The 25,159-nt window shown below is 54.3% G+C and overlaps 1 protein-coding gene across 1 annotated transcript in view; it reads left to right on the top strand.

Moving 5' to 3' along the window:
- The first annotated feature begins 1,910 nt into the window (after positions 1–1,910).
- Positions 1,911–25,159, top strand: part of PPARGC1B (PPARG coactivator 1 beta) — a 25,820-nt gene continuing 2,571 nt past the window's right edge. The window contains 11 exon segments of the mRNA XM_023761222.1: positions 1,911–1,976; positions 5,558–5,731; positions 12,256–12,471; positions 15,900–16,016; positions 17,672–18,803; positions 19,717–19,753; positions 20,350–20,414; positions 21,475–21,689; positions 21,691–21,762; positions 21,764–22,251; positions 22,975–22,978. Coding sequence (XP_023616990.1) covers positions 1,911–1,976; positions 5,558–5,731; positions 12,256–12,471; positions 15,900–16,016; positions 17,672–18,803; positions 19,717–19,753; positions 20,350–20,414; positions 21,475–21,689; positions 21,691–21,762; positions 21,764–22,251; positions 22,975–22,978 — 2,586 coding nt within the window.

The raw sequence follows: 25,159 nt of genomic DNA, 5'->3' as shown, positions 1-25,159 counted from the left end.
TTGTGGCCCCTGGACAAAGCACATAAATTAGCCAGATTGTGCTTATGTGAACCTCCCGGGTAGAGGGGTAGGGTGGCTCGGGCTGCCGCCACTGGGAAGGGCGGTAGGTGGGGGGCCAGCCAAGTAACAGCGGTGGGAGGAGAAGATTGTCTAATGAAATGGCTTTGTGGGGGCTTCATGAATACCCCTCACTTCCTTCCTCCAAGGCAGGTCACAGGGCCACAAGCCCAGACCAGGCCGGGTCTCATCGATTCGGCTCCATGTTGGGCAGGCTCAGGCTCAGCAGGAAATAGAGTCATGATCACTCGACAGATACTGTGAGCGCTGATGACCCTGGGGTCGGGGGTTGGTGGAGGTTGAAGGGACACAGGATAAAAGAACCAGTAGGTTTAGGACTGAGGGGGAGGGTCAGAAGACAAATTCGAGAAGCAGGGACCCTCTGAGAGCCCCAGTTTCCCCATCAGTCACATGGGGATGCCGACCATTGACTGCTCCCTGCATCTTGGGAAGGTACCAATAAGACCATGGCTGTGAATGTCACTTGAATGTCAACTGCAAGTGCGGTATCTGACCATCACTGCTGGGGTGTCTGACACATGCGAGGCTCCCACCCGTGTTACTTCATCTTTGTAAAAACCCTGTGAGGTAGGATACTTTTTTTCCTCCCCATTTTGTCAGTAGAAACTGAGGCAGCCAAAGGTATGCCCTGACCTCAAAGGCCTAGTGTTAGTGCAAAGCCAGGGGCTAGTTCTTTGTCCTCCTTGTCTAGGCCTCTTTCCGTTCCAAGACAGTCCTTCTCTCTGCACCTTTGGCTTCCCCTCTGTAAATTATTTGTTCATTAAATGCTGTTTTACCTAAATCCTTCCTCCAAGCCTGTGTGGATCTCAGAAATTAGACTCGTACGGAATTGTATCAAATGCTTGAGCAAGAGGGGTCCATATGGTCTGTCTGTTTGACGCTCTCTTTTCCAGAAGGGGCAGTGAGAACCCGACTGAGGAGGTGACTCATGGAAGGATGCATAGTGAGTAGGGACAGACCCAGAAGCCAAGCTCTGTCACTGCCGCCACCCCTCCCCCTCCTGCTTCCTTCCACTCAGTAACTCAGAAAATGCTCTCTGGGCCCGGCACTCAGCGAGGCGATTTGCTGATTGCAGTCAGGAAAGTGGAGCCACCAATTTCTCTGGGAGATGCATTCTTTCTTAAGCAGGGAATCGATTTCCACCAAGATACACAGGCTTCCAATGAAGCCACTTACGTGAATCTGGATGAAGCACCATTAATTCACTGCCAGGGGCATTTATCTCCCTGGCTTGGGGCAGCCACGGTCCTTATCTGAGCAGGGTGTGGTGTTGCTGGAAAAATGGGTGCGGAAGGCCCTCATGGCAGGGGTGTGAGCAGACCTATGGGGGGGAGGGGCTGAGGGGCCGTCCGGGTGAGGCCAGTGCACAGGACAGCATATCTAGCCCCTCACCTGTCTTGCTCAGCCCTGAACCTGCGGTGTGACTTGGGTCTTTCTCAGCCCTCGTCTGTAGCTCTGTCTCCCCATCACTGAATGGGAATAAATGGTCTTGAATGTTCCTTCTCACGTTCAGAAGCAGGATGTCGGACGACAGCAGGCTTTGTAGGGAGCAAAGAGAGTTGGATTTGAACCTCAACTTCACCTTTCCGGGATCCTGGGTGCTATGGGTTGAAGTGTGCCCTCCAAAAAATACCTCTGGACCTCAGAATGTGACCTTACTTGGAGATGGGGTCTCTACAGAGGTAATCGAGTTAGAACGAGGTCACCAGGGTGGGACCTCATCCTGTATGACTGGTGTCCTTCTTAAAAGGGGACATTTGACACAGGCACAGGCAGACATAGAGGAAAAACATGTGAAGAGACAGCGGGGTAAGACAGCTGTCCTCGAGCCAATGAGACAGGCCTCGGGAGGGGCCAACCCTGCCAACACCTTGATCCCCGACATCTGGCCGGGGACTGTGAGGCCACCCATTTCTGTCGTTCAAGCCCCAGCAAACTCATCCAAGTGACTCCATCTCCGAGTTTCCTGATTCGTCACGTGGGGACGGTGACACCTGCCCTGAAGGCTTGTTTTAAGAATCTAATGGGAAGATGCATGCGCTGCCCGCAGCCTGGCCCGTGGCAGGTCGTAAGCCTCACTAATAGCAGTGGCCTGGTCCTGTGCTGTGACCTCCCAGCTCCACTGCGGGGCCCCCGGCAGGCGGCAGGTACAGAACAAGAAGGCCTCGAGTCAGACCTTTCCGAGAGAACTGGGTCATCCCGGCGCCCCTTCAGAAGCCTCTCCTAATATAGAGAAGGCCGGGAGCTCACTGCTCACGCGGTGCTTAAAGGGTTTTCGCCAGAGTGGCCTCAGCCCTAATTGACAAGGCCGCAGAGCTGAGGTTTCTGCATTTTTATGTCCTGGACACACTTGGAGTGTGTCGAGCTGCTATGGGTAATCAATAAGGGCAGTAGTCATGGGCATTTTATGGGTGTTAGTAAAGGAGGTGACATGGTTTTGAAGGGAAGGATAGTCACTGGGTGACTCGGTGAATCCTTTATCCTCCGTGGGCCCCAGTTTCCATGTCTGCAGAGTGAAGGAGGGAGACAGGAGTTCTTAGGCAGCATCTCTGAAGGCCTACAAGTTAAGTACCAATTCCTTGCACATGTATGCATCGCACACGCGTATTTTATGGAGAGCGTAAAAGCTCTCCATAGCTTTTGTCTGGTTCTTGAAGGGGCCTCTGGAGCCCAAATTGTCCACGATAACTCGCCTGGACAGCCTCTCAGGGCTGCTGATTCCTGGCCTGTCTGGGATTCTGATGATAACGTTATTTCTAAGCCTCAGGAAGCAAGTCCTACAGAGCCAGGTGCTCTGTTACTGGGATGAAGGGGATCCGAACATAAAGGAATAGCTCCCCACAGAGGTTATTGCTGGGGGGTTTGCTGGCCAGGGACGCCCCAGCTGCCCAGCACCCTCCTGTCTCTGCGTTGGGCCCTCCTGTGTCCCTCCTGCCCCTCTTTTGGATGCTAAACCTGCCGAACCCATCTGCCTGCTTCTAAGCTGGTCCCACCCCCATCGTACTTGGAGCAAACCCAAATCTCTTACAATCCCTACCTGATCCGCCTCCACCTGCCTCTCTGAAGGCATCTGGTCAGTGCCTCATGCTCTGGGCTTGGTCCCCACTTGGGCCTCTGCCTTTGCTGGGCCTTCTGCCTGGAACGTTCTTCCCACGTCTTCCACCACCTGGCTCCTCCTTCCAGTGTCAACTCAGGTACCGGCTCCTCCAGGAAGCCTTTCCTGACTGCTCTCCGCCGCCCCCCGCCCCCGGCCAAACTAAGATAGATACCCGCCTCGTTAGCCTCCATCAGCGCACCTGGTTTGTTTCAGCTGCACTAACATGATCTATAATGAAATATTTATGTGTTTTCTTCCCCCACGAAGATGTCCACTCGTGAAGGAATGAACTGAGTCTTCTCTGTCACTGTGCCTGGCTCGTAGCAGTTACTAAGTGCACCCACTAGCGTGGCTAAAATTAAAATGAGTGACAATGCCAAGTGCTGGTGAGGGTGTAGAGCAACTGGAACGCTCACACCGTTTGGGATGTCCAGTGGTACAACCTCTTTGGAAAACAAGTTGTAGCTTTTGTAAGTCACACACACACTTACCATAGAACCCAACAAGTCCACTCCTAGGTATTTACCCAAGAGCAATAAAGACATATGCCCACACAAAGACTTACAAACATTGTAGACTTCATAATAGCCAAAAACTAAAACCAAACCAGTCGTCCATCTAAGGAAGTCCCCAAGAGGGGGCTGAGAATCCACCCGAATGTCCCCGCGGCCAAGGCAGTTGAGTGGTGGTCAGGGTGTTGGCAGGGCCTGGAGTGACACGGTGCTCAGTGTTCGTGGTTGTTGAGTGCACGTGGGCTGGAGAAAGACTGGGCAGGTGGGGGCTCAGGTGGTTGGGGGCGTCCCTGAAGACAGAGGCTGCCCGAGCACCGTGCTCCCTGGCCTGAGCAGGGGGCGGGCCACTCGAGAGAAGCTTGCTACCCATGCATGCCGGATTCTTGCAAAATGCCAATTAAGACATTTGACCTAAATTCGGATAAAAGCCTTTTTCCTGTGTCAAGTTGAGCTAATAATATACATTTATTCATAATTTATGAGGCCTAGTAAGTGGGAACAATTAAGGAAAAGGCCTCCCAAACCTATTTCTCCTGTCACATAAGCTCCTTTTTTGTTCTCTAATGCAGTTCTGCCCCCTCTGCCTGCCATGAAATGCTGTTGTTTTTATTATTGAAAAAAAATTTGTTACTATGGCTGTGAGCTACCATTTCTCGAGCGCTTGCCGAGCCAGGCGATACCGTTGTTTCATCGTAACCTCATGAGGCAGGCGGGGGTTTCCCATTTTACAGATGAGGCAGCTGAGATTTGGAGGTGAAGGGACTGGCCCAGGGTTTCATGACCGGGGCTCATGAATCAGATCCACCAGACCCCTGGGCCTACGGGACTCCATTTCAGTGTCAGTCTCCCAACTCGGGCTGTTTCTAAATTGGCAGGGCAGCCCTCCTACTGGTAACTGTTAAACTTGGGAGATGGGGATGAGAAAGCGCTGGCCTTCTGATTCGGGGGGGCCTGGGGTTAGGCCTGAGAACCTGCGTTATTTCTAACATGGTCCAGCTGCTGCTGACACCGCCGGTCCTGGGACCACCCTTTGAGAAGCACTGGTTCAGGCAGTGATGTTACCAGAATCCGCACCCACACTGGCAGGTGGGCTCAGGGCCTTGCGACCTTTTCCTGTGCGTGGCCCTGTTACGGTACACAGAGAAACGCGTAGCCTGTTTTTTCTCTTTACACACGTGGAATACCTACTGATATCCTGCAGTTTAGTTTCTTGTCTAACATGTCTTAAAGAGTATATTCAGCCACCTCATTCTCTTCAACAGCACCATAAGATTCCATGATACAGGCGATACTAGTTTTATTTACCTGTTGTCTCATGATGGGTGGGCTTCCGCATTTTAGACTTTACAGATATTCCTGTCAAGTCCCTGGGAACACGGGTGAGTGAGTGTCCAAACATAGTCCTCACTCGATAACATCAGCCATTATTATTATTATTATTGCGATTTTTGTTGCTTCCTTATTAATATGGAGAGATTGTTGTCTTCCAGAAATCTCCTTTCAGCTGGGGGCAGGTATGGGAAGGAGTAGGTCTCTATTTACAGGTCCTCATAAAGTTTTCAACAAAACATTGCTGCTAAGAGAAAAGAGGGGCTACGTGGGCAGGGCCTTGAGGGATATATAGGAGTGCAGAGGAGAAGGGGAGAGAACAGCAGGCAGGGTTGTACTGCCAGGGCCTGGCTTAGCTCCTGGTACATTCAAAAGATGTAAGAGAGTGGGGCAGAACTTGACATTTCTTGGTCATTTGGCAAAATGGCCTTGGCCAAGGGCGGCCAAAGGCCCGGACTGGCAACATCATGAGTAGGATGGTCCCCACTTGGGTTTAGCCAAGCTCAGCTCTGACCAGCCTCCCTCCTTCCTGTCTCCTCAGGGTGTGGGGTCCGAGGAGGAGCAACTCTGCGCCGACTTTCCAGAGCTTGACCTCTCCCAGCTGGATGTCAGCGACTTCGACTCGGCCACCTGCTTCGAGGAGCTGCAGTGGTGCCCCGAGAGCTCCGATACTGAGCCCAGCCACTACAGCCCCGACGACTCGGAGCTTTTCCAGGTATGACCTCCCGAGCCGCTGTCCCTGCCCAGCCGTGGCCCCCTCTGCCCCTGAAAGCCTGGCTCTGCTCGCACCACCTTCTTCCGCACTTGCTCACGCAAAGAGGTCTCCTCTTGGGACTACCAAAGCTCTTACGACTGTGTCTCTCGCCCTGGATCTGCACTTGATCTCGGCAGCTCTCGTCCTTGCCAGGCCCTCTGGAAAGTCTGGAAAGTGAGGAGCTGAGAAGGAGCTGCTCTCTCTGTGCCCCCCCCCGCCCCCCATCCCAATCAGAACCCAGTCCCTCTGCGGGTCAGGGCAGGTTCCAAGTCCTCCCTTCCCTGTGGTAGCTCGCTCAATTCTCTTCTCTATCCTGTGAGGCAGGCATGATTATTTCCCCATTTTGCAGATGAGGAAACTGAGGCTCGGAGGGTTGAAGGCATGTCGCCAGGGCCATCTACCTAATCAGTGACGAGCTAGATTCAAACCCAGTCGGCCTGCCTCCCAAGCCAGGGCTTTATAGCCATGATGATGCCGTGATGGGAATGCCTCACGTTTACTGAGCAGCTGCTCTGTGGCAGGACTGCCCGGCTTGCATGTATTAATTCACTTAATTCTCTGAACAACTCTCAGACATAGTATAGTTATCTCCATTTTTCAATGGGAGCCTAGAGGGTCTTTAAAAGAGGCAGTGCCGAGAACCGCTGTGCATACATATGCCTCTCATCCTGCAAGCTCCCAGCCCCGGGGCACATACTGGGTGATGTTTCCTTTAAGAAGCCCTCTAACGTGGAATACTAGGATGTCTGAGGTTTGCTTCAGAATAAAGCAAGCTCAGGAGCATTTGAGATCTTGCTTCCTGGCACAGGTCATCAGTTTGGCTCAAATGAACTCCCACACAAAAAAGAATAAGGCAAGCTCTGCGTGCATTTGCGTGTGTGGGTGTGTGGGTGACCTGGAGGGTAATAGATGAAAGGCGATTGGCCATGTTGTTGAGGCTGGGTGATGGGTACATTCAAGTTCATTATTCTTTCCTTGAAATGTGCTCCCCCATGAAGGCTGGGGGAGAAGACGTAGCTCCCTGCGCCTGTCTGGCCCTGTAGCAATAACAACAACAGCATCCTATGTGCCACTTGCCATGCAGGTGCGCCATAGCATCACCTCGGATGGTGCGGAAGATGATAGCGTTGCCTCTAGACATGTTTACGAGCTCACTCTGTGTGTCAGGCACTGTGTTCATCGTGCCCTGAGCAGCCTAGAGGGGAGAGTGACCCTAGATCAGCTGACACATAAACAAACTGTGCTCATTGCATTGGGGGCACAAAAGGAAGTGAACTGGAACGAGAAGGGGTCCTAAAGATTGGGTGTCAGGGAAGGCCTCAGGGAGGAGATGCTTCAGCCGAACGGTGAGAAGGAGGAGCCTCGTGGAGACCAAAGAGCAGGGACAGAGGACACAGTACGTGCAGAGCTGGGAAGCAGGAACAGAAGGGCTGAGGGGTAGAAGCTAAGGGGAGACCAGGAGATAGTCAGAGAGGTAGGCAGGGCCAGATCATGCAGGGTCTCTGTGGGCTAACGTAAGGAGTTTGATTTTTTCCCAAGGCTATTCTGATATATGAGTAAAGGACTATTAATAACCCACTTCACAGGTGAGGACAGTGGCGCTCAGAGAGGTTAAGTAACTTGCCCAAGCTCCCACAGCTAGGAGGGTCAAGGTGTAGACTAACCTAGGAACCCAGAGCCCTCACTGCTACACAGCCTCTCTGCCAACCCCATGAGGATCAGCAGGGCTGGACTCCAGGTCTGGCTCCATCTGGTGACCTTCATTCTTTACGTGAACAAAGGGAATGAGACCTACGCTATGCTGCTCCCTCCCTCAGAGGGCGCCAATCTCCAGAAAATGCTTTTATGTGTGGAGACTGATGAGTGAGAGGGATTTAGATGCTGCGTGGGGACCATCCCCTGCTTACCCAGAGATTGGCCAGTCCCACTAGCAAGATCCTGCCAAGGTCCTACTATGTGCATGACATGGTCTCAGACACAAGTCAGCTTGGGGCCCCCCCCCCCCCCCCCCCCGCCCCCAGGCTCCCAGCTGGCAAGAAAGGCAGAATCCTCACTGATGCTTAGGACTATGCAGAACTCTGTCCACCCAGCCCCTCTCCCCTTGCTGGCCTGTGCCCCCCACCTGCTGCCAAGACTAGGCCAGCTCCACCCATTATACATGGATGCGCCTCTGTGCCTGTGATTATGTGATCGGTGCCTGATTCCCGCCCTGCCCCCTCGTGAGCCCCATGGGCATGGGGACCTGATGGCATTGTGCCTTGTTACAGTCCCAGCGCTCTGCACGGAGCCTGGCACTTTCTCAGGCTTAATACGTAGTTACCAAGTGACTACATCCTTCAGTGCCCAGCTCTCATGTTGGCTCCTTCTAAGGAAGTTGGTCAGTCACTTCCTCTCGTGGGTTTGCATCTTGTGTGTGTGTGTATGTGCATATGTGTGCACACGTGTGTGTTTATATGTGTCCTTTAGACTTCAAGCTCCCTGGAGGACAAACAGCATTTCATTCATGAGTGTGGGCCCTCACCCATTGTCGGGACTCAGTCGTATGAAGGCACCGATTATAATGTTTCTTTCCTGCCAAGGGCCAGGTGTGAGCCAGTCCACAGCCTTGAGCTGGGACTCGGGGGCCATAGGTTCTACCCGCCTCCTGCCACTAGCTGGGGTAGCTCCCTCACTTGACCAGTGGGACTCGGAGCAGTGCTGCCTTGGGTCACAGGTGTGAACTAACAGTCAAATGACACCATGGCTATGGAAACAGACTGGGAGGGTGAAGAACAAGCTACTGGGACAGGTTTGACAACGCCTCGGGGGCTCTGCCCAGAGGCCTAGGGTTGGGCCCGCACAGGCACTTGGTAAGCATTTTTGGAGGAAGCAGGCGTTTGGCTGTTCTGTCAGCTGTGCCGTGTGGCCCTGGGCAAGTAGCTAGCTTCCTTTGGTTGGGCCTCAGTTTCCCCATGTGAGCAATGAAGAGGGAACATGGATTCAATCAGTGGTTCTTAATCTGCTGGGGGAGAGTCGCAGGGTCCTTTAGATTCGGATGAAATCTATGGACCGACTCCCAGTAAAAAAGGGGGAAACTGATTTCCTGGGTTTCCCAGGCTCCAGTTAAAGCCCCACCCCCCACCCCCGAGACAGTAGAGGATTTCAGAGTGTCCTTGCCACCCTGATTGCCTAAATTCTGCCCTGTGACATTCCTTCAAGCACTCTGGGCCCAAAATGAAGCGTTTCCCCCCAGATTTCGTACAGACTCCTTTCCTCTAGCTTGAAATCAGCTCAGGAAGCTTGGGGGTGGGGCTGAGTCTATTAATATCCCTTCCTCCGCTGATTAACTCTCCATTAATTTACACTCCGTTCCCAAGCAGAGCTGGGGGAGTAGAGCTAATGGGCCAGGAAGAGGAGAGGGTTGGCCCAGCCTCTGTACTGTATTATCCTACAGTGCCGATGGGATGATGCTGTGGGCAGGAATAGCCTTTCTTCCCAGGGAGGGCTGAGGAGATGGCGGAGGCCTTTGGTTAGTTATTTTGTTGATGCCAACCTGTTGGGGGCTTCTTGAGGTCTCTGCCATTTTGTATCCATTTGAGCACAGCGCCTGGCACACAGTAAGCCCTTGACCCCCTCCTCTGACTTGCTGTCTTGTGTGACCTTGACAAGTGTCTTTCCTGGACCTTCATTCCCCCACCCTAAAAAGAACAGCAACTGAGTTTCCTTGTGAGCGCCAGCTGTGCTGCACTGGCCATTGTTGCCTGGAGGGCTGTGCAACGAAAGAAAGATGCTGGCGAGGAAGGAACAGCCACCGCTGCTTAGCAGTAAGGGGAGTGGTACACTTAGGTCACGTGGTTAACATCCCTGGTCTCTGTGTGATCCGGGAGGGATCTGCTGATATTCGCGATAATTCATAGTATCTCTGGGCCATCGGCCACCTCTGGGAAAGGGAATTCTCATTCCATCCAGTGCTTGATGACATCATTTCTGAGTAACATTCCTCTAGAATCTGTTCTTTGAAACCCTAATCTCAGTCTCTCCTCGTGGCCAGAATGCATTGTGTGGGTCATTCATTCTTCCACTCAAAACATCTGCCTGGGTGCCTCCCATGCTTCAGGCACCGTCTGGGCACGGAAGCGCTTTCATCATGACTTCCATTGAGGCTCAGATCCGAGCCCCGAGCGGTCAGCCCCAAGAGTGGTCATTGAGCCCCAGGTTCCAAGACCTTAACTCCCTGTCGGGCTAGACAGATTGCTCTGGGGCCATGGGGGCTCCGGTCTTTGGTTGGGGAGGGTGGGGGGAGTCAAGTGAGCTCCCTTGCATTCTTTTTTTAAAAATATATTTTATTGATTTTTTACAGAGAGGAAGGGAGAGGGATAGAGAGTTAGAAACATTGATGAGAGAGAAACATCGGTCAGCTGCCTCCTGCACACCCCCTACTGGGGATGTGCCCGCAACCAAGGTACATGCCCTTGACTGGAATCGAACCCGGGACCCTTGAGTCCGCAGGCCGACGCTCTATCCACTGAGCCAAACTGGCCAGGGCTCCACTGCATTCTTGAGCCAGAGTCCATGGGTCCAGATCTACCCTTGGTCCTCTTCATCCCCAGGGCTCAGGTCAGGCCCAAGCAAAACCTTCTTGTGACCTTTCTTTTATTCTTAGCTGTGTCCCAAAAATGACAAACGCGTTTGTTCTCTTCTCCCCGTGCCCCCCTTCGAATCACTCAGCTGCTGCTCCGGCTGCGAGGCCTGGAACAGATTTAGTGGGGCCAAAAGGCTGTCACGGGATGCGTATTTCAGATGAACTTCCTGAAGGAAGGATCAACAGCCTGACCTGGGGTGGGAAAGCGTGCGGGGGGAGGCATCATGTGACAGCATGTGCTGCCAGACAGGCCCAGCAACCAGGGGTTACTAAATGGGGTCCTCGCTGCCTCGCCGAGAAGCAGGGTGAGCTCCGCAGTCCGGGCCCCCAGTCCGGGCCCCCCGGCGTGGGCTGGTGGGCTGGGAGGGTGCTCCCTGGCCCTCCTTGCTGTGGATCTTCGACATCAGAGCAGGAAGGGTCTGGTTCATCTGTGCGTGGAGTGCTCGGTGCCCTGCCTCTGTCCTGGACTCGCTGTGTGACCCTGGACACCTCACTCAAACTCTACGAGCCTCAGTTTCCCCAACTGTGAGACAGAGATTGGAATGGCACCCGGCTCTTACAGGTTGTTGTGAGGCAGCCGTTCTGTTGCTCTTTTTAGCCAAATTCTTTGCCCCAGGCCTTTGTGCTTGCTTTTCCCTCTGCCTCGAACCTTCGTTCCTCCCCCTTTTGCCTGGCTGGTGCCTTCTCATCTTTCAGGGCTCCTAGTGTAAGTTTCAGCTGCTCTGCACAGCCTTCTTTGACCCCCCAAAATAACCTGTAAACCTTCACCATGTTCTTATTCTGCATCACAGCTTCCTTTTATCTTCTTCCCAGCCTCTCTGGTTCCCTGAAATGATCTTGTTTGTTTCCTTGTTTAACTCTCTTATCCACTGGAGTGTACGCTCCATGAGGGGCTGTACCGGTCTCGGCATGTTGTATCACCAGTGCCCAGTCAGCGCCAGGCACAGAGTAGCCATTTAGTACGTATGTGTTAGGGGGAGGGAGGGAGGAAAGAGATGTGGGAGGAATGGTCACTACCACCACCACCACTACCACCATCATCTTTATTATCATCAGCACTATCAGTGTCATCACCATCATCACCATCATCACCATCACCATCATCACCACCATTATCACATGAATTATAGTAGTAAGTAGTAGTAGTAAGTACTTATATGTTAAATTATTTAGTCCTCAACAATAACCTTATGAAGTAAGTATTACCATTTGACAGATGGAAAAAACTAAGGAACTTGCCTAAGGACACATATTTGAAAAGTATGGGTTCTGGGATTCAACCTCAGCTCCAGAGCCCAAACTCCTAACCACCACACCAACTACCTCTCTGTGAGTGAATGAGGCGGGCAGGCCCTGGGAGCCCGCAGGGAGATGGTAGCTGTGGTTGTCCTTGTCGTGGCTGAACCCTGAAGCTTCCACCCTTTCCACTGCCTGCCTGGGCCCAAGGGTAAGAGCCGCTGGGACCCGCAATGGGGTGCTGCTACCAGGGGCATAGACCAGCCTCAGGGCTCTGTCCCAGGGGTTGGATGCGGGAGGCTGTGGTGCAGAGCTGCTGTCCCTGGGAGAGGGGACTGGTCTTGGTAGCGCACAGCCCAGACAGGGACTCCCAGGGCAAGACCATTTCCTATCTCCTGCTGCCTGCTCCTACACTCTGAGATTCTTGGAGTGGATAACACATTTCCTGGGCATCTTCTACCGCAGCACTTCTGTGAGAATCTGATGGGGGAAGCATCCTAGAGGGTCTGGCAGGAGAGTGATGATGGTGCAGCTGCCTGTGCACAGCAGGCTTCTGCCGTGAAAACCGCTGAGCTGAGGTATGACTAACCGTATTCTCTCTCTGTTCCAACCGTGCTCCCTACTTCAGATAATCGACAGTGAGAATGAGGCCCTCCTGGCAGCGCTCACCAAGACCCTGGATGACATCCCTGAAGATGACGTGGGTCTGGCTGCCTTCCCAGCCCTGGACGGTGGAGACACACCGTCCTGCACTTCAGTTTCGCCCGCCCCCTCATCTACGCCCCCCAGCCCCTCCCTGGAGAGCCCCCCGGCCAGGGCCCCTGAGGTGGATGAGCTCTCGCTGGTGAGAACCTATTTCCAATCAAAGAGATGGTGGTGGCCTGGGGTGTGGTGCTTGGCTGTAGGGCTGGTGGGTTTTGGGAAACCGACTGTAGCCCCTGTAGAGGTCTCCATGCATCAGGGGCAATGGGGTTCACAGAAGACAGCCTGGATGGGAGGCCTCCCTGGGCCCCACCTTTACCACCCGCACAGCTGGACTAGCCACAGAGGCTTCACACACATCTGCAGGCCCTTGGAGATTTCATGGATTGACCTTGTGTTGCAGAACCTTGAAATTACATGCAAGCATTTTCCTAAAAAATTATACATACACACACAGTAAAAACTCAAGCAGATGTGACAGTGAGAAGCAAAACTTCCTTACTTATCTCACGATCGCTTTTTCCTTCCCCAGAGCGTACTGTGGTTACTGATCTGTTATATGACATTATTCCTCTTCCACCTTTTTATTTTTTTACTGCACAAAGGGAGCCTACATTATATTCTGCTCTGCACCTTACTTTTCACAGTGTAACTGCGTGTCTTTGCAAGGCTTTCAGATGAGTGCAGGTAGCTCTGTCCCATCCTTTTTCTTGGCTGCATAGTGTTCCTTTGTAAGGACATACCATGGCTTATGTAACCAATCCCCTTGTTGATGGATATTTCTGTTGTTCCAACTCCTTTATTGCTACAGTGCTGTAGTCACTGTCCTGGCTCAGTGGCCATTGACACATGTGAGTAGATAAATTTCCTAGAAATGGAATTCTTGGGTCTACAGATACATGGGTTGTTTTTTTTCCAGTTTAGACAGATACTTCCAGATTGCCCTCCAAACAGGTTGGACTGGTTTATACTTCCATCAGCAAAAGTTAAATGCTCTCTGTGTGAGTATATGCAGAATGTGGGAATGTGCACACGGGGTCACAGCTTTCTGGGGAGACGGTCTCAGCTTTTATGAGATTCTCAGAGGGGTCTAGACCTCGAGTTGCTCATAGCATTGCCCTTGACTCAGGCTGAGGGTACAAAGGCCAAGATGTCCTGGGGCGTGAAGTCCAGCTACGCTCACCTGTGTTGGGCTCCTTACCTTGGTGCTATGGCTCCTGGAGGCCGGCGAGACCCAGAAAGTCAGCCTGTCGGAACTGAGGAGGTCTTGGGTCATGGAGAGTTTTGAGCTGGAAAGGCCTTTGACCATGGGGCACGGAGACCCAGAGTGGGGAGGCCCCTTCTGTGGTACAGCAAGTCGGTGTGCCAGTGGACACTGAACCCAGGACGCCTTTCCTTCTTTCCTGCTTCTAAGTTCCCCAAAGGAGCGTGAACCATTTAGTAAGCACCTTGGATGTGCTGGACACATGAGTATGTTCAGTCCCACATTGTGGCTGCTGCCGAGAGGGCCCTGCTTCCTGCAAGATTAGAATCAGACCTCCTGGGTTTGAATCCCCACCCCCACTCCCCACCCTCCACACCCATTTAACACTTGTGTGTCCTTAACCTCTCTGACTCAGCTTCCTGGTTTGTAAGGTGAGGTCAAAAACAGTGCCTATCTCAAAGGCTGTAGGTAATACACGTAAACCGCTTAGAACAGGGCCTGGCACACAGAAGTTGCTCAATAAATGCTCTCTAAGTAATGATCCTGGCACGGCCATTACTGGTAGTAACAAGGGGAATTCTCCGTGCCATTTCTGTATGGGGCTCTGGAGCGGGACCAAACCTCTGAGAGGCAGAGAGCGACCCCTACTGGTCACAGACCGTTCCCTCCTGTGCCTGGATTGCCTTCATTCCACACGTTTTTGAGCAGTGTTTCAGGCACTGTGCTAGGCACACAGGAAAAAGACTCCTAGTAGACGGTCAGAGTTAGAAAGGCCCTGAGATGTCCACATGCTCAGTTCTTAGCCTGGAGTCATGGATGCCAGAGAGCCCACCATTGGCTTGACAAAGACCCATGGACCTCTACAAACCTGTGCGTTTTTCTGAGGTCAGCAGCTTCTAGCATATTCTTAGAGGGACTCCTAAGTAAAAAAAAAAAAAAAAAAAAAAAAAAAAGGTTCAGGTATAGTCATCTAATCTACCTGCCCCTGTTATTCCAATGGAGAAACCAAGGCCCAGAGAGGGAAAGGATTTGCCCACGGTCTCATGGTGAGGGGCTGAGGTGGGCCAGAACCAGGTCCCTTCCCTCCAGTCCGCAGAACTTTTCCTGTCCACGTCAGAGAATCACGGATGTGTGTGTATTGGTGTGGGGTCCAGATGGGGATCCTCCAGCTCCTACAGGAGCGTGGAATGGCCTTTTCTCTGCTTCCTGGGCCTTTGGCACTCCTTGTTGGGGCCACCTGGGGGATATGACCCCCAGGGAAGCACTCGGTGCTTTAGCAAAAACCTGCCCTACTTCCTGGCTTGCTCACGGCTGGGTCTGAGATGGGATCCCTGGTAGGACTCCAGTTGCACTCAGCTCCCTACTGTCTCGGCTGTGATGTGTTGCATGCCTGCCCTCTGGATGCAGACGTGTAAGCATCTCAGCAGCTTTTATAGAAAAACGAGAAAAGCCAGACAAGATGAAGTGTCACATGCTTCTTGTGTAGAAACACTGGGTGGCCAGAGGTGCTATGTGTGTAGCATTAAGTGCAGAGAGCTGATTGTCTAACAACCCAAACACACACATGCATCCCAATAAAACAGTGGTTCTCAACCTTCCGAAGGCCGCGACCCTTTAACACAGTTCCTCATGTTGTGGTGACCCCCAATTTCATTGTTACAAATTAAACATAATTAAAGCATAGTGATTAATCACAAAAACAATATGTAATTATATATGTGTTTTCCGATGGTCTTAGGCCAGTGGTCGGCAAACTGCGGCCCCTTGAGTGTGGCTCTTCCACAAAATACCACGTGCGGGCGCACACATACAGTGCGATTGAAACTTCGTGGCCACACTCAAGGGGCCAAAGAGCCGCATGTGGCTCGCGAGCCGCAGTTTGCCGACCACTGTCTTAGGCGATCCCTGTGAAAGGGTCGTTCTACCCCCAACGGGGTCGCGACCCACAGGTTGAGAACCGCTGCAATAAAAGGTAAATCCTTTTCAAAATTAATTACCTAAGAAGAATATCTGTGCCTTTGAGAAACCCAACCAGATCTTGGATCATGGCTGCCCATTCTGTTAAAGCGTGATGTGCAGGGTGGGACAGAAGCAGGATTCCAGTTCTGAGTCCGCGAAACACAGAGTTTATTCTTGTATTATTACTGTGTATTCATACAAACAACTTTAACCCTACCTTTGCCCCACTCTGTGTATTGGGAACATAGTCTAGATCAAAGTGCCCGTCCTATGTTTTTCCCAGTCCTGTGATGACCCGGGTCAGGCGTGGTCAGTCCGAGGGGCTGGCTGGGGCTCGGGCCTCTCCGTCCTCCATGGCCTCTGGCTGTGGCTCAGCCCAGCTCCTCTTCTCTCTGTTTCTCCCGCAGCTGCAGAAGCTCCTGCTTGCCACGTCCTACCCAGCGTCCAGCTCCGACTCCCAGAAGGAAGGGGCCGCCTGGCGCCGGGCTGGCCTGAGGTCCAAAAGTCAGCGGCCTTGTGTCAAGGTATTTCTGCACATGCCCCAAACCCATCTGGCCCCAGGTGGCTGGGGGTGGGGGTGCAGCCTTCAGCTCCTGTCAGGGGGTTCAAGTTTAGTCGACTTCCTGCTTCCCCCCTTGCTTCTCGGGCAGTCCTTGTACCTGGTGTGCTAGGCACTTCATGAGACCCAGGCCCAGGCCGGGGTTCCGGGAAGAGCCCCGCACATTCTCACACACACCCATGTTCAGCAGCGTCAGAGACGGGGCTAGAGCAGGGACAAGGGGCACGTGGCCTGTCCTCAGGGGGCTTTCTCCATGTGGTGACAGCGTGAAACAAGACCCCGTGGTTTGGGGACCACAGTAAGGAGCTGGGTTTCTTTCGGGGGAGCCCTGGGGAGTTGGCAGCTGTATTATGAACACCCAGGAGCTAAGCCAGACCTTTTCCCTCCTTGGGCTCCGTCTTCCGAGACTTCCAAGGAGAGGTTTCGGGGGCGATTTCCCAGCGCCCCTGTCACTCACGGCCTGCACGCAGCCCTCCCCCTCCTGCCATGGGACACTCCTGCAGGGACTGGCCTGCAGTCCCACCTCGCGGCAAAGTGGGGTGGCCTCTCTCGGGCTCGGGCTCTGTGTAGCAACCTGTCCCCATGCCCTCTTCCTGGCTGAGTCCCAAAACAAAGGTCTGCCCCTTATGTCCTGTTCTGTTGAGCAGGCAGCAGCTCGGCTCCTTGATGAGCCGGCTCTTTGCCTGTGGGAGGCTAGGAAGTGGCCCAGAGACGGGAGACACACCTGATAGCCCTTCTGGCCCCAGCAATGACACAGGTGCCCTGGAGGAACGCCCTGGACAGACAAGTGGGGACAGGGAGGCTGGTCAGAGTCTCTGGGGCCACATTTCAGAGGGCCCCCCAGTACCTGGCCACGGGCACTTTATCCGATGGGCACTGGGAAGCTATTGAATTTTTCTTCTTCTTTTTTAATATATATTTTTATTGATTTCAGACAGGGGGAGAGAGAGAGAGAGAGAAAGAAACATCAATGATGAGACAGAATCATTGATTGTCTGCTTCCTGCACTGGGGATTGAGCCCGCAACCTGGGCATGTGCCCTGTCCGGGAATTGAACCGTGGCCTCTTGGTTTGTAGGTCGATGCTCAATCACTAAGCCATGCTGGCCCGGGCTCTTTTGTATTTTTTTAACAGCTTTATGGAGGTGCCACTCACATATAAAAGGCACCTGTTTTGGAAATAAAATTCAGTGATTTTTAGTAAGTTTACAGGGTTGCATAGTCATCACCACAACCCAGTTTGAGAACATTTCCTCCATCTCAGAAAGACCCCCAGTGCCCATCTATAGTTAAACCCTGTTCCCACGCCTGCCTCGGGCAGCCAACAGTGTGCTTCCTGGCGCTGTTCCTGAGGCAGCGGGCAGGGCTGTGGGGCGGCAGGGCAGGCTCTGCTGTGAATCGGAAGGGGCGAAATCCAGGCTAGGAGGCCAGCCGTCCCTTCGTCCCTCCATCCCTCATCGCCTGAGCACAGCCAGGGCCAGGCTCTGTGCTGGGAATACAATGAGTGAAACCTGGCGGTGTTGGATGATCCTCCTGAGCCCGGCCAGTGGCTGCAGGGGTGGGGCGGAGGGGAGGAGCAGGGTGGGCCTCCCTCCTCACTCTGGGCTCTTTTCCTTCCTAGGTGGACAGCACCCAAGAGAAGAAGGCCCCCACGACGCAGCCTCAGAGCCGGAGTTGTTCGGAACTGCATAAGCACCTCACCTCGGTGCCATCCTGCCTCCAGGCGAAAGCCCACTCCCCAGAGAGGGGCCTGCAGCCACCAGCCCCCCTGCCTCCCCGGCTCCCCGCCAAGGAAGATGAGGAGCCGGGCAAGGACTGCCTGAGCCCCCAGCCAGCTCCAGCCTCTCCCTGGGACTCCCCGGCGCAGGGCAGGGCAGGCCCTGGCGCCCAGGTTTCCCCGGAGGACATGCAGGCCGTGCTGCAGCTCATTCGCTACATGCACACCTACTGCCTCCCCCAGAGGAAGCTGTCCACACAGGCCTCAGAGCCCGCCCCTCCACCCTGCACCAACCCCTCCAAGCAGGTCAGACCCTGGGCCCGGTCCCCGCACCCTTCCAAAGCCACATGGGCTGAGTTTTCCATCCTGAGGGAACTTCTGGCTCAAGATGTCCCCTGTGATGTCAGCAAACCCTACCGCCTGGCCACGCCTGTCTACGCCTCCCTCAGGCCCCAGCACAGGCCCAAAGACGGTCAGGCCTCCCCGGGCCGCCCGTGTCCCGTGGAGGAGGTGAGGGTCGCGGCCTCACCCAAGAGCACCGGGCCCAGTCGCAGCCTGCGCCCACTGCGGCTGGAGGTGAAAGGTCATGTCAGCCGGTTGGCTAGGCTGCAGCAGGAGGAGGAAGAGGAAGAGGAGGAGGAGGAGGAAGAAAAAGAAGAGGAGGAGGAGGAAGAATGGGGCTGGAAAAGGCCAGGCAGAGGCCTGCCGTGGACCAAGCTGGGGAGGAAGCTGGAGAGCTCGGTGTGCCCCGTGCGGCGTTCCAGGAGACTGAACCCGGAGCTGGGCCCCTGGCTGACGTTCACCGATGAGTCGCTGGGCCCCTCAGAGCCCCAAGGAGAAGGAGCTCTGCCCTCGCTGAGCCTGGCTCCCGAGGCCTATGACACGGAGGGGGAGCAGGGCAGCCCCACGGACGAGGATAGTGGCCCAGCCCAGCAGCAGCCCCGGGGACCCCAGATCCCGGCTCTGGAGAGCCCCTGTGAGAGTGGGTGTGGGGACACGGATGAGGACCCCAGCTGCCCGAGGCTCCCTTCCAGAGGTAGTCGGAGTCCGTCTGCAGGAGAGGGGCAGGGGTGGGAGGTGGTGAACCCCCCTGTGCTGGGAGCCGGGAGCCCTGCATTGGTCAAGTCCCTTCTCCTCTCTGGATCTCAACTTTCCTTTCTGTACAATGGGCTAGCTGGGCAGATCTTCAGGAATTACCCGTACACCATGCATGGGCCAGACGCCACTTAATGAACAAGGAGGGAGATGCCTGCCTTGATGGGGCTTGTGTTTCAGTGGGGGAGACAGGTGACCAAAAAGTAAGCACAAAAGGAAGATAATTACATATTGTGATAAGTGCTCTAAAGAAGACTTCGTGGGTGATGATGTGACAGAAGGTGTGTCTATAAATTCAGCTCCACAATGAAGGTGAATTTTAAATAGTAACAGTAGTGATGATACTATTAAGAGTTATCGTTATCTGTTCTTCTGTGTACTTGTGTGCTTACTGTGCCAGGCACTGGTCGAACACAGATGATCCCCATTGACCCCTCACACGATTATAATTACTCGTTATAATCCCCATTTTAAGACACAGAAATGGAGGCACCGAGATATCTAGTGATCCCTTCAGCTGGTTAGTCCTGCATCCATGGGTGCCAGAGCTCATAGCCGCTGGCCTTGGGCTCCCAGCTCTTCCCCCTGTGCTACCCTGTATGGCCAGGAGGGGTCGCCCTTTGCACTCATCTGCTCTTTCTGGGAAATGGAGTAGATCTGCCGGGAGCTGATGTTGCTGAGACCCGGGGATGAAGGTGGCTTTGGGTTGTTCCCTAAAAATGGCAGAGGCTTTTGGGTCGCATGCTGAGGGGAGCTGTGCTTGGTACCAGTTGGGGTCTCCTCCTGAGGGAAGCATTTGCTAATGGTGCTATGTTGAGGGATGTTAATTTTTTTCTTTTTTGTCTTCTTTTCAGACTCGTCCAGGTGCCTCATGCTGAGCTTGTCACAAAGGTAGGTTTTGGAAATTATCAGGTTATTAGTCCATGAGACTTTGTCCTTTTGGGGGTGTAGGTCGGGGCGGGGGGGAGGCTGGGTGGTCCATCAGTCCTGAGCCTGGCCCTGCCCCCATGCCCGTGCCCTCATTGCCCCCGGGGCCCTCGGAGCTGGGCTCCCTTAGAAGGGAGTTTGTTATTAGGCACTAGGCTCTGCAGGGAAGGGTGGGGAATCAAGGCCTCCACCGTTTTGTAGGCTGTCCTCTCCAGGACCAGGGAAGGAGTTCTTTTCTCGATGGGAGAAAGCTGGAAATGCTGTGTGGCTTTGGGCAAGTCAGTCTCCCTCTCTGGGCCTCAGATGCTCAATCTATACAATAAGGAGGCTGACGATCCTTGCCCTCTCTCCACTCTCCAGCACATCTCTCTTGCAGCTTTGAACTTCCTCTAAAAGCCAGGAAGGGGAGGGGGGACCCCCAGCAAGTTCTCCCCAGGCCTCACTTCCAGGGGCAGCAGAGCCAGGGTCTATCACGGTGTCCCCTTGCCCCCTCCCATGCTCGGGGAGGTGGGGCCTGCTGCTGACCGGCCTCTTTCCTTTCTGTCCTCCCCGCCCACCAGTGACCCTCCTTTTGGCAAGAAGAGTTTTGAGCAGACCTTGACAGTGGAGCTCTGTGGCACGGCAGGTGAGCCGGGGCTGCCCTCGGGGGAGCTGGCACAATGCCTAGCAACGAGTCCCCCACACTGAGCAGCCCCTCGGGCAGTGAGGGGTGCCCCCTTGAGCTCTCCCTGCCACTGTGGCACAGGCTGTGCCAGGTCTTGAGATGCATCATGAGGGTGTTATAAGGAGGAAACTCAGGGGCCAACCGGCCTGTGAGCTGATGTCGGGCTCAGCAAAGGCAGAGCCACCGTTTCCCCCAAAGGAGTCCGCAGTCCTATGCGGGAGACAGACTCACACCATGATGAGTACTGTTTCGTTCCCACTAATTCCAAAGTATGTGCAGAGCTCTGGGGGCACAGAGGGGCGGTGCGAGGGGCAGAAGTGGGGCCTGGGCAGATTTGCAGGGGGCATTGGAGCTGGCCTTACAGAGTGAGTGGGAGTTGGGGAGACAAAGAAGGAGAAGGGTATCTGTGGCAGCAGAATCAGCAGGAGCAAAGGCAAGAGGAGGGAAAGTACAGAGGCCCCTGAGGGGACCGCTCACTGAGCCTTGTGACCTGGCAGAACTGGGGGTTCAGCAAAGAGCAACCACAAGAGGCTGAGAGGAATGCCAGGCTGAGGGGTGTGGTGTTGATCCTATAGACTTGGGGAGCCCAAGAGAGGAAGCGATCTGGGTGTTTTATCAAGTTCCCTCTTGTGCGTGGGGGAGGATGGAGGCCAAGGTCAGATGCAGGAGCACTAAGGACACCGGGGTGATCAAATCCAGGAGGGAGGCAGCTGGGGGGTCCTGTTGAACGACTGGATGGGGAGCAGGAAGTTATCCTGGATGGTCGGGGGCCTCGGCTGCCATCGCCAGGCTACAGAAGGGATGGCAAATGGGTCTCATCACATGTCAGCTCCGAAAAACGGATGGTGGACTCCGAGGAGTCCCAGGCTCAGCCAGGAGTGCAGTAACCGATCAGTGATGCCTGCCATCCCATAGCGTTTGGGAAGTGGGGTCCCACTTTGCCATCCCAAACTAGGGTTTCAGTGTCTCTTGGAGAAGTGATCTGTGTCCACCTCACATGCGTCTCCTCTTGCATGGGTAGGACTCACCCCACCCACCACCCCTCCGTACAAGCCCACAGAGGAGGACCCCTTCAAGCCGGACATCAAGCACAGCCCAGGCCAAGACATAGCTCCCAGGCTCCCCACCCCGGAGGGCCTCCAGTTCAGGGCGGCCACAGGGGCGGCCCACAAGCTGCCGAAGCAGCACCCGGAGCGGAGTGAGCTCCTGTCCCAACTGCGGCATGCCACCGCTCAGGCCCGCCTCCCAGGCCGACCAGAAGCGCCCCTTCTCCTGTTCCTTTGGAGACCATGACTACTGCCAGGTGCTCAAAGCCCGAGGGCACCCTGCAGAGGAAGGTGCTGAGGTCCTGGGAGCCATCTGGGGTCCACCTTGAGGACCGGCCCCAGCAGGGTGCCCTGCAGGGCGAGGCGCAGGCCTCGGGCTGGGAGGAACACGCAGGTGCACTCCCCAAGGACAGTCTGCTGCTGAGAGACCACGAGATCCGCGCCAGCCTCACCAAGCACTTTGGGCTCCTGGAGACCGCCCTGGAGGACGAAGACCTGGCCTTGTGCAAGAGCCCCGAATACGACACTGTTTTTGAGGACAGCAGCAGCAGCAGTGGCGAGAGCAGCTTCCTCCTGGAGGAGGAGGAGGAGGACAATGACGACGACTCCGGGGTCAGCCCCCCTCGCTCTGACTACTGCCCCTACCAGAGCCCACCGAGCAAGGCCAGTCGGCAGCTCTGTTCCCGCAGCCGCTCCAGCTCTGGCTCCTCCTCCTGCCGCTCCCGGTCACCAGCCATGCGCAGGACCTTCAGGTATGGCTGGGTGGCCTCAGGGGGGACGATGGGCAGCTGAAGACCCCAGTCCCCAGGGTACCAGGGGAGGGAGGAGCCTTGAAACCGGGTCGGCGTTTCCCTGTGTGGTCCGTGGCCTGGTTAGAGGCCTGAGGGTGGTCTCCTCGGGGGAGCTGTGCGCTAGTCCTGGAGGCAGGCAGAGCCTGCTGAGTGACCGTCAGGAGAGGCCCAAATCTCCTGGCCTCAGGCGGGGGAGAACCTCTACTTTCCACCATTTGGAGCCTTATGTCTAAATGAACTTACTTCTTATTCACCTGTTTTCTGCTTACATAGTTGTAAAATGGGTGGGTTTTTACGGAAACACTAGGGGCCCTGTGCCCTCTCGCAGTCTGGGACCCCTCACTCCTACCCGCCAGTCACGGAGGTGGGAGAGGCTCCCGCCACCACCACTGTGCTCGCCAATCGTGAGCCGGGCTTCTGGCTGAGCAGCACTCCCGCTGTGTTCCCCTGTTCGGTCCATTTGCATATTAGCCTTTTATTATATAGGATATACCTACCCACACAGTTTAACACCTATGTGACACTTACATGTAAAAGGAAAATTAGCGTAATTCTATTCTGTGTTCTGAAACATACCGGGGTTTCGAGCAGTGATAAGGTTTTTTCCCACTTTTCGGTGCTGCTGAGTTGCACTGTGACTTTCCAGTCAACCCCCTTTTACCTTTGCTCAGGGATGATGCGAAGGTGCGTCATGAGCCTGTTTGCTCATCCCGTCTTTGCTCACTGAACCGGCCTGCAGAGGGAGCCGGTCCAAAAGTCAGTGGATTGCCGGGCAGAAAGAATGGAGGTTTGGCATATTTTGGTGGAGGCAGGTTGCTTCTCTCCCTGATCCCAGCAGGATCTTCCTGGGGAGGGGAGCCTGAGGTGGGCTGGCGCAGGTCCCAAGCCCTCTGTCTGAGATGCACCTGAGTGACCACTAGATGGTGCTATTGGGTCTAGAGCAGTGCCGCTGAGTCACCTGGAGGGCTGTTAACCGCAGATGGCTGGGCCCCACCCCCTGAGTTTTTTATTCTGTTGGTCTGGGGGTAGATAATTTGCATTTCTAACAATAAGTTCCCAGGAGATGATGCCCAGAGTCCCCAGAGTATGACTCTGAGAACCAGAATTCAGTAATAGAAAGATACCTTTTCTTAGAAAATTTCAGCTTCCTATTTACATATCTACACCAGCAGCTCTTCACTGTTTGAAAATCTGATCAATGCAAAGGCTCCTCCCCCATTAAAAAATGTGCATATACATCTAACTGGGCATTCGATTTTTATGGGACTCCCCAGGCACTAATGTTTAGAAGCCTGGACTATGTTACTCAAAATGAGCTCCCCGGCGATTTCTCTAAAAGCCCTTCCCTATAATAAGCCAGGATGATCAGTCAGGACCGGCTTCCCTTAGACCTCTCTCCGCTCTCTTGCTCTCTTTCCGGCTCCGTTCTCCTTCCCCCCGGGGTTGCTGTGAGCTAAATGACTCAGTGTTTACATTAGGCAGTTTCTCTGCCACGTTTGTTCCTTGTTCCAAAGCTGCTGAGGTTCTATTCCTGTCAGACCCACCCCCCAGCACTGGAGCTGGAACTGCCCAGGCTCCTCCCCGCTGACAGGTTCTGGGGTGTTCAGGCAGGGCCTGCACTCGGGGCCTGCTGGCAAAGAGTTGGGAGCCTTTCTAGAAACCCCCACAACCTCTTTTCCTCTGCTCGCTTTTGGGCCAAGCTCAGCCTGGCGTGTCTGCTCACTGGAGAAAGTTGACTGACTTCCTGCTGGGCTGCCCGGCAGAGCTCAGCACCTGGTCAGCCTGGTAAACTAGTCGTCAGCCTTCTCCAGACCCACAGTTCTGTCCCTGTGCTTCCGCTATCAAACATTGCTCGACAGGAAGCGTTGTGAGCTGGTTTAACAACACTAACCCCTAACCCCGCAGTACCTTCCGGTCGCTCTCGGCTCTTCGGGGGACACTGCCAATGCCATCGCAAACGGATGGAGATACTGTTATTGTAGCGCACTTTAAAGCTCGCACCAGATCACGTCCACTTCTCTCACCCGACCTGAGCTTCACAGAGGCCTTTGGAGAGTGCATCTGCTTCCTATCCCCGTTTTATAGACGAGGCTGAGGCTCAAAGGGGTTCAGCAGAAATACAGGGCAAGCAGTTATTATGCACGTAGATCCTGGGCTCGGCATTTACGTGCGTTTTCTGATTTGACCCTCACAAAAGGCTGAGGAGGTGGTTGCCATCGATCTCCCTATTTTGCGGATGAACTGAAGCTGAGAGGGCTTACGGACCGGGCCCGATGTCACCCAGCAGCGAGGCGGTAGAGCCGGGCTTCAAGCACAGGCTGGCTGACTCCAGAGCCCTGCTCTTATCCTCTGCGCTGTATCATATTCCCAAGGGTATAGACCAGCCGTGGGCAAACTACGGCCCGCGGGCCAGATCCGGCCCGTTTGAAATGAATAAAACTAAAAAAAAAAAAAGACCGTACCTTTTTATGTAATGATGTTTACTTTGAATTTATATTAGTTCACACAAACACTCCATCCATGCTTTTGTTCCGGCCCTCCGGTCCAGTTTAAGAACCCATTGTGGCCCTCGAGTCAAAAAGTTTGCCCACCCCTGGTATAGACAGCATGTGGCAGAGCCGGACATGGGGCTGTGATGGCAACCCCAGCACCAACCACCAGAGAGCAGTGCGTCTGATTCAGCAGACCTTCTTCCTCTGGCTTCTGCACGTTCTGGTTTCAGCAAATCCCATCCTGCACCTGAGCCTCAGGGTTTTCATCTAGAAAATGGGGAAACATAAGGCTGCATTGGTTTCTTCCTCCGATCAGATACGAGAATGAAGTGAAAGGGCCTTTTCATCCATAAGGGCCTGGGAAGGTGCAGATGGGT

This window comes from Myotis lucifugus, unplaced genomic scaffold (assembly GCF_000147115.1).
Source record: "Myotis lucifugus unplaced genomic scaffold, Myoluc2.0 scaffold_202, whole genome shotgun sequence".
In the NCBI taxonomy this organism is placed as follows: domain Eukaryota; kingdom Metazoa; phylum Chordata; class Mammalia; order Chiroptera; family Vespertilionidae; genus Myotis; species Myotis lucifugus.
The sequence above is the reverse complement of the archived record's forward strand: the minus strand, read 5'-3'. Positions and strand labels throughout refer to the sequence as shown.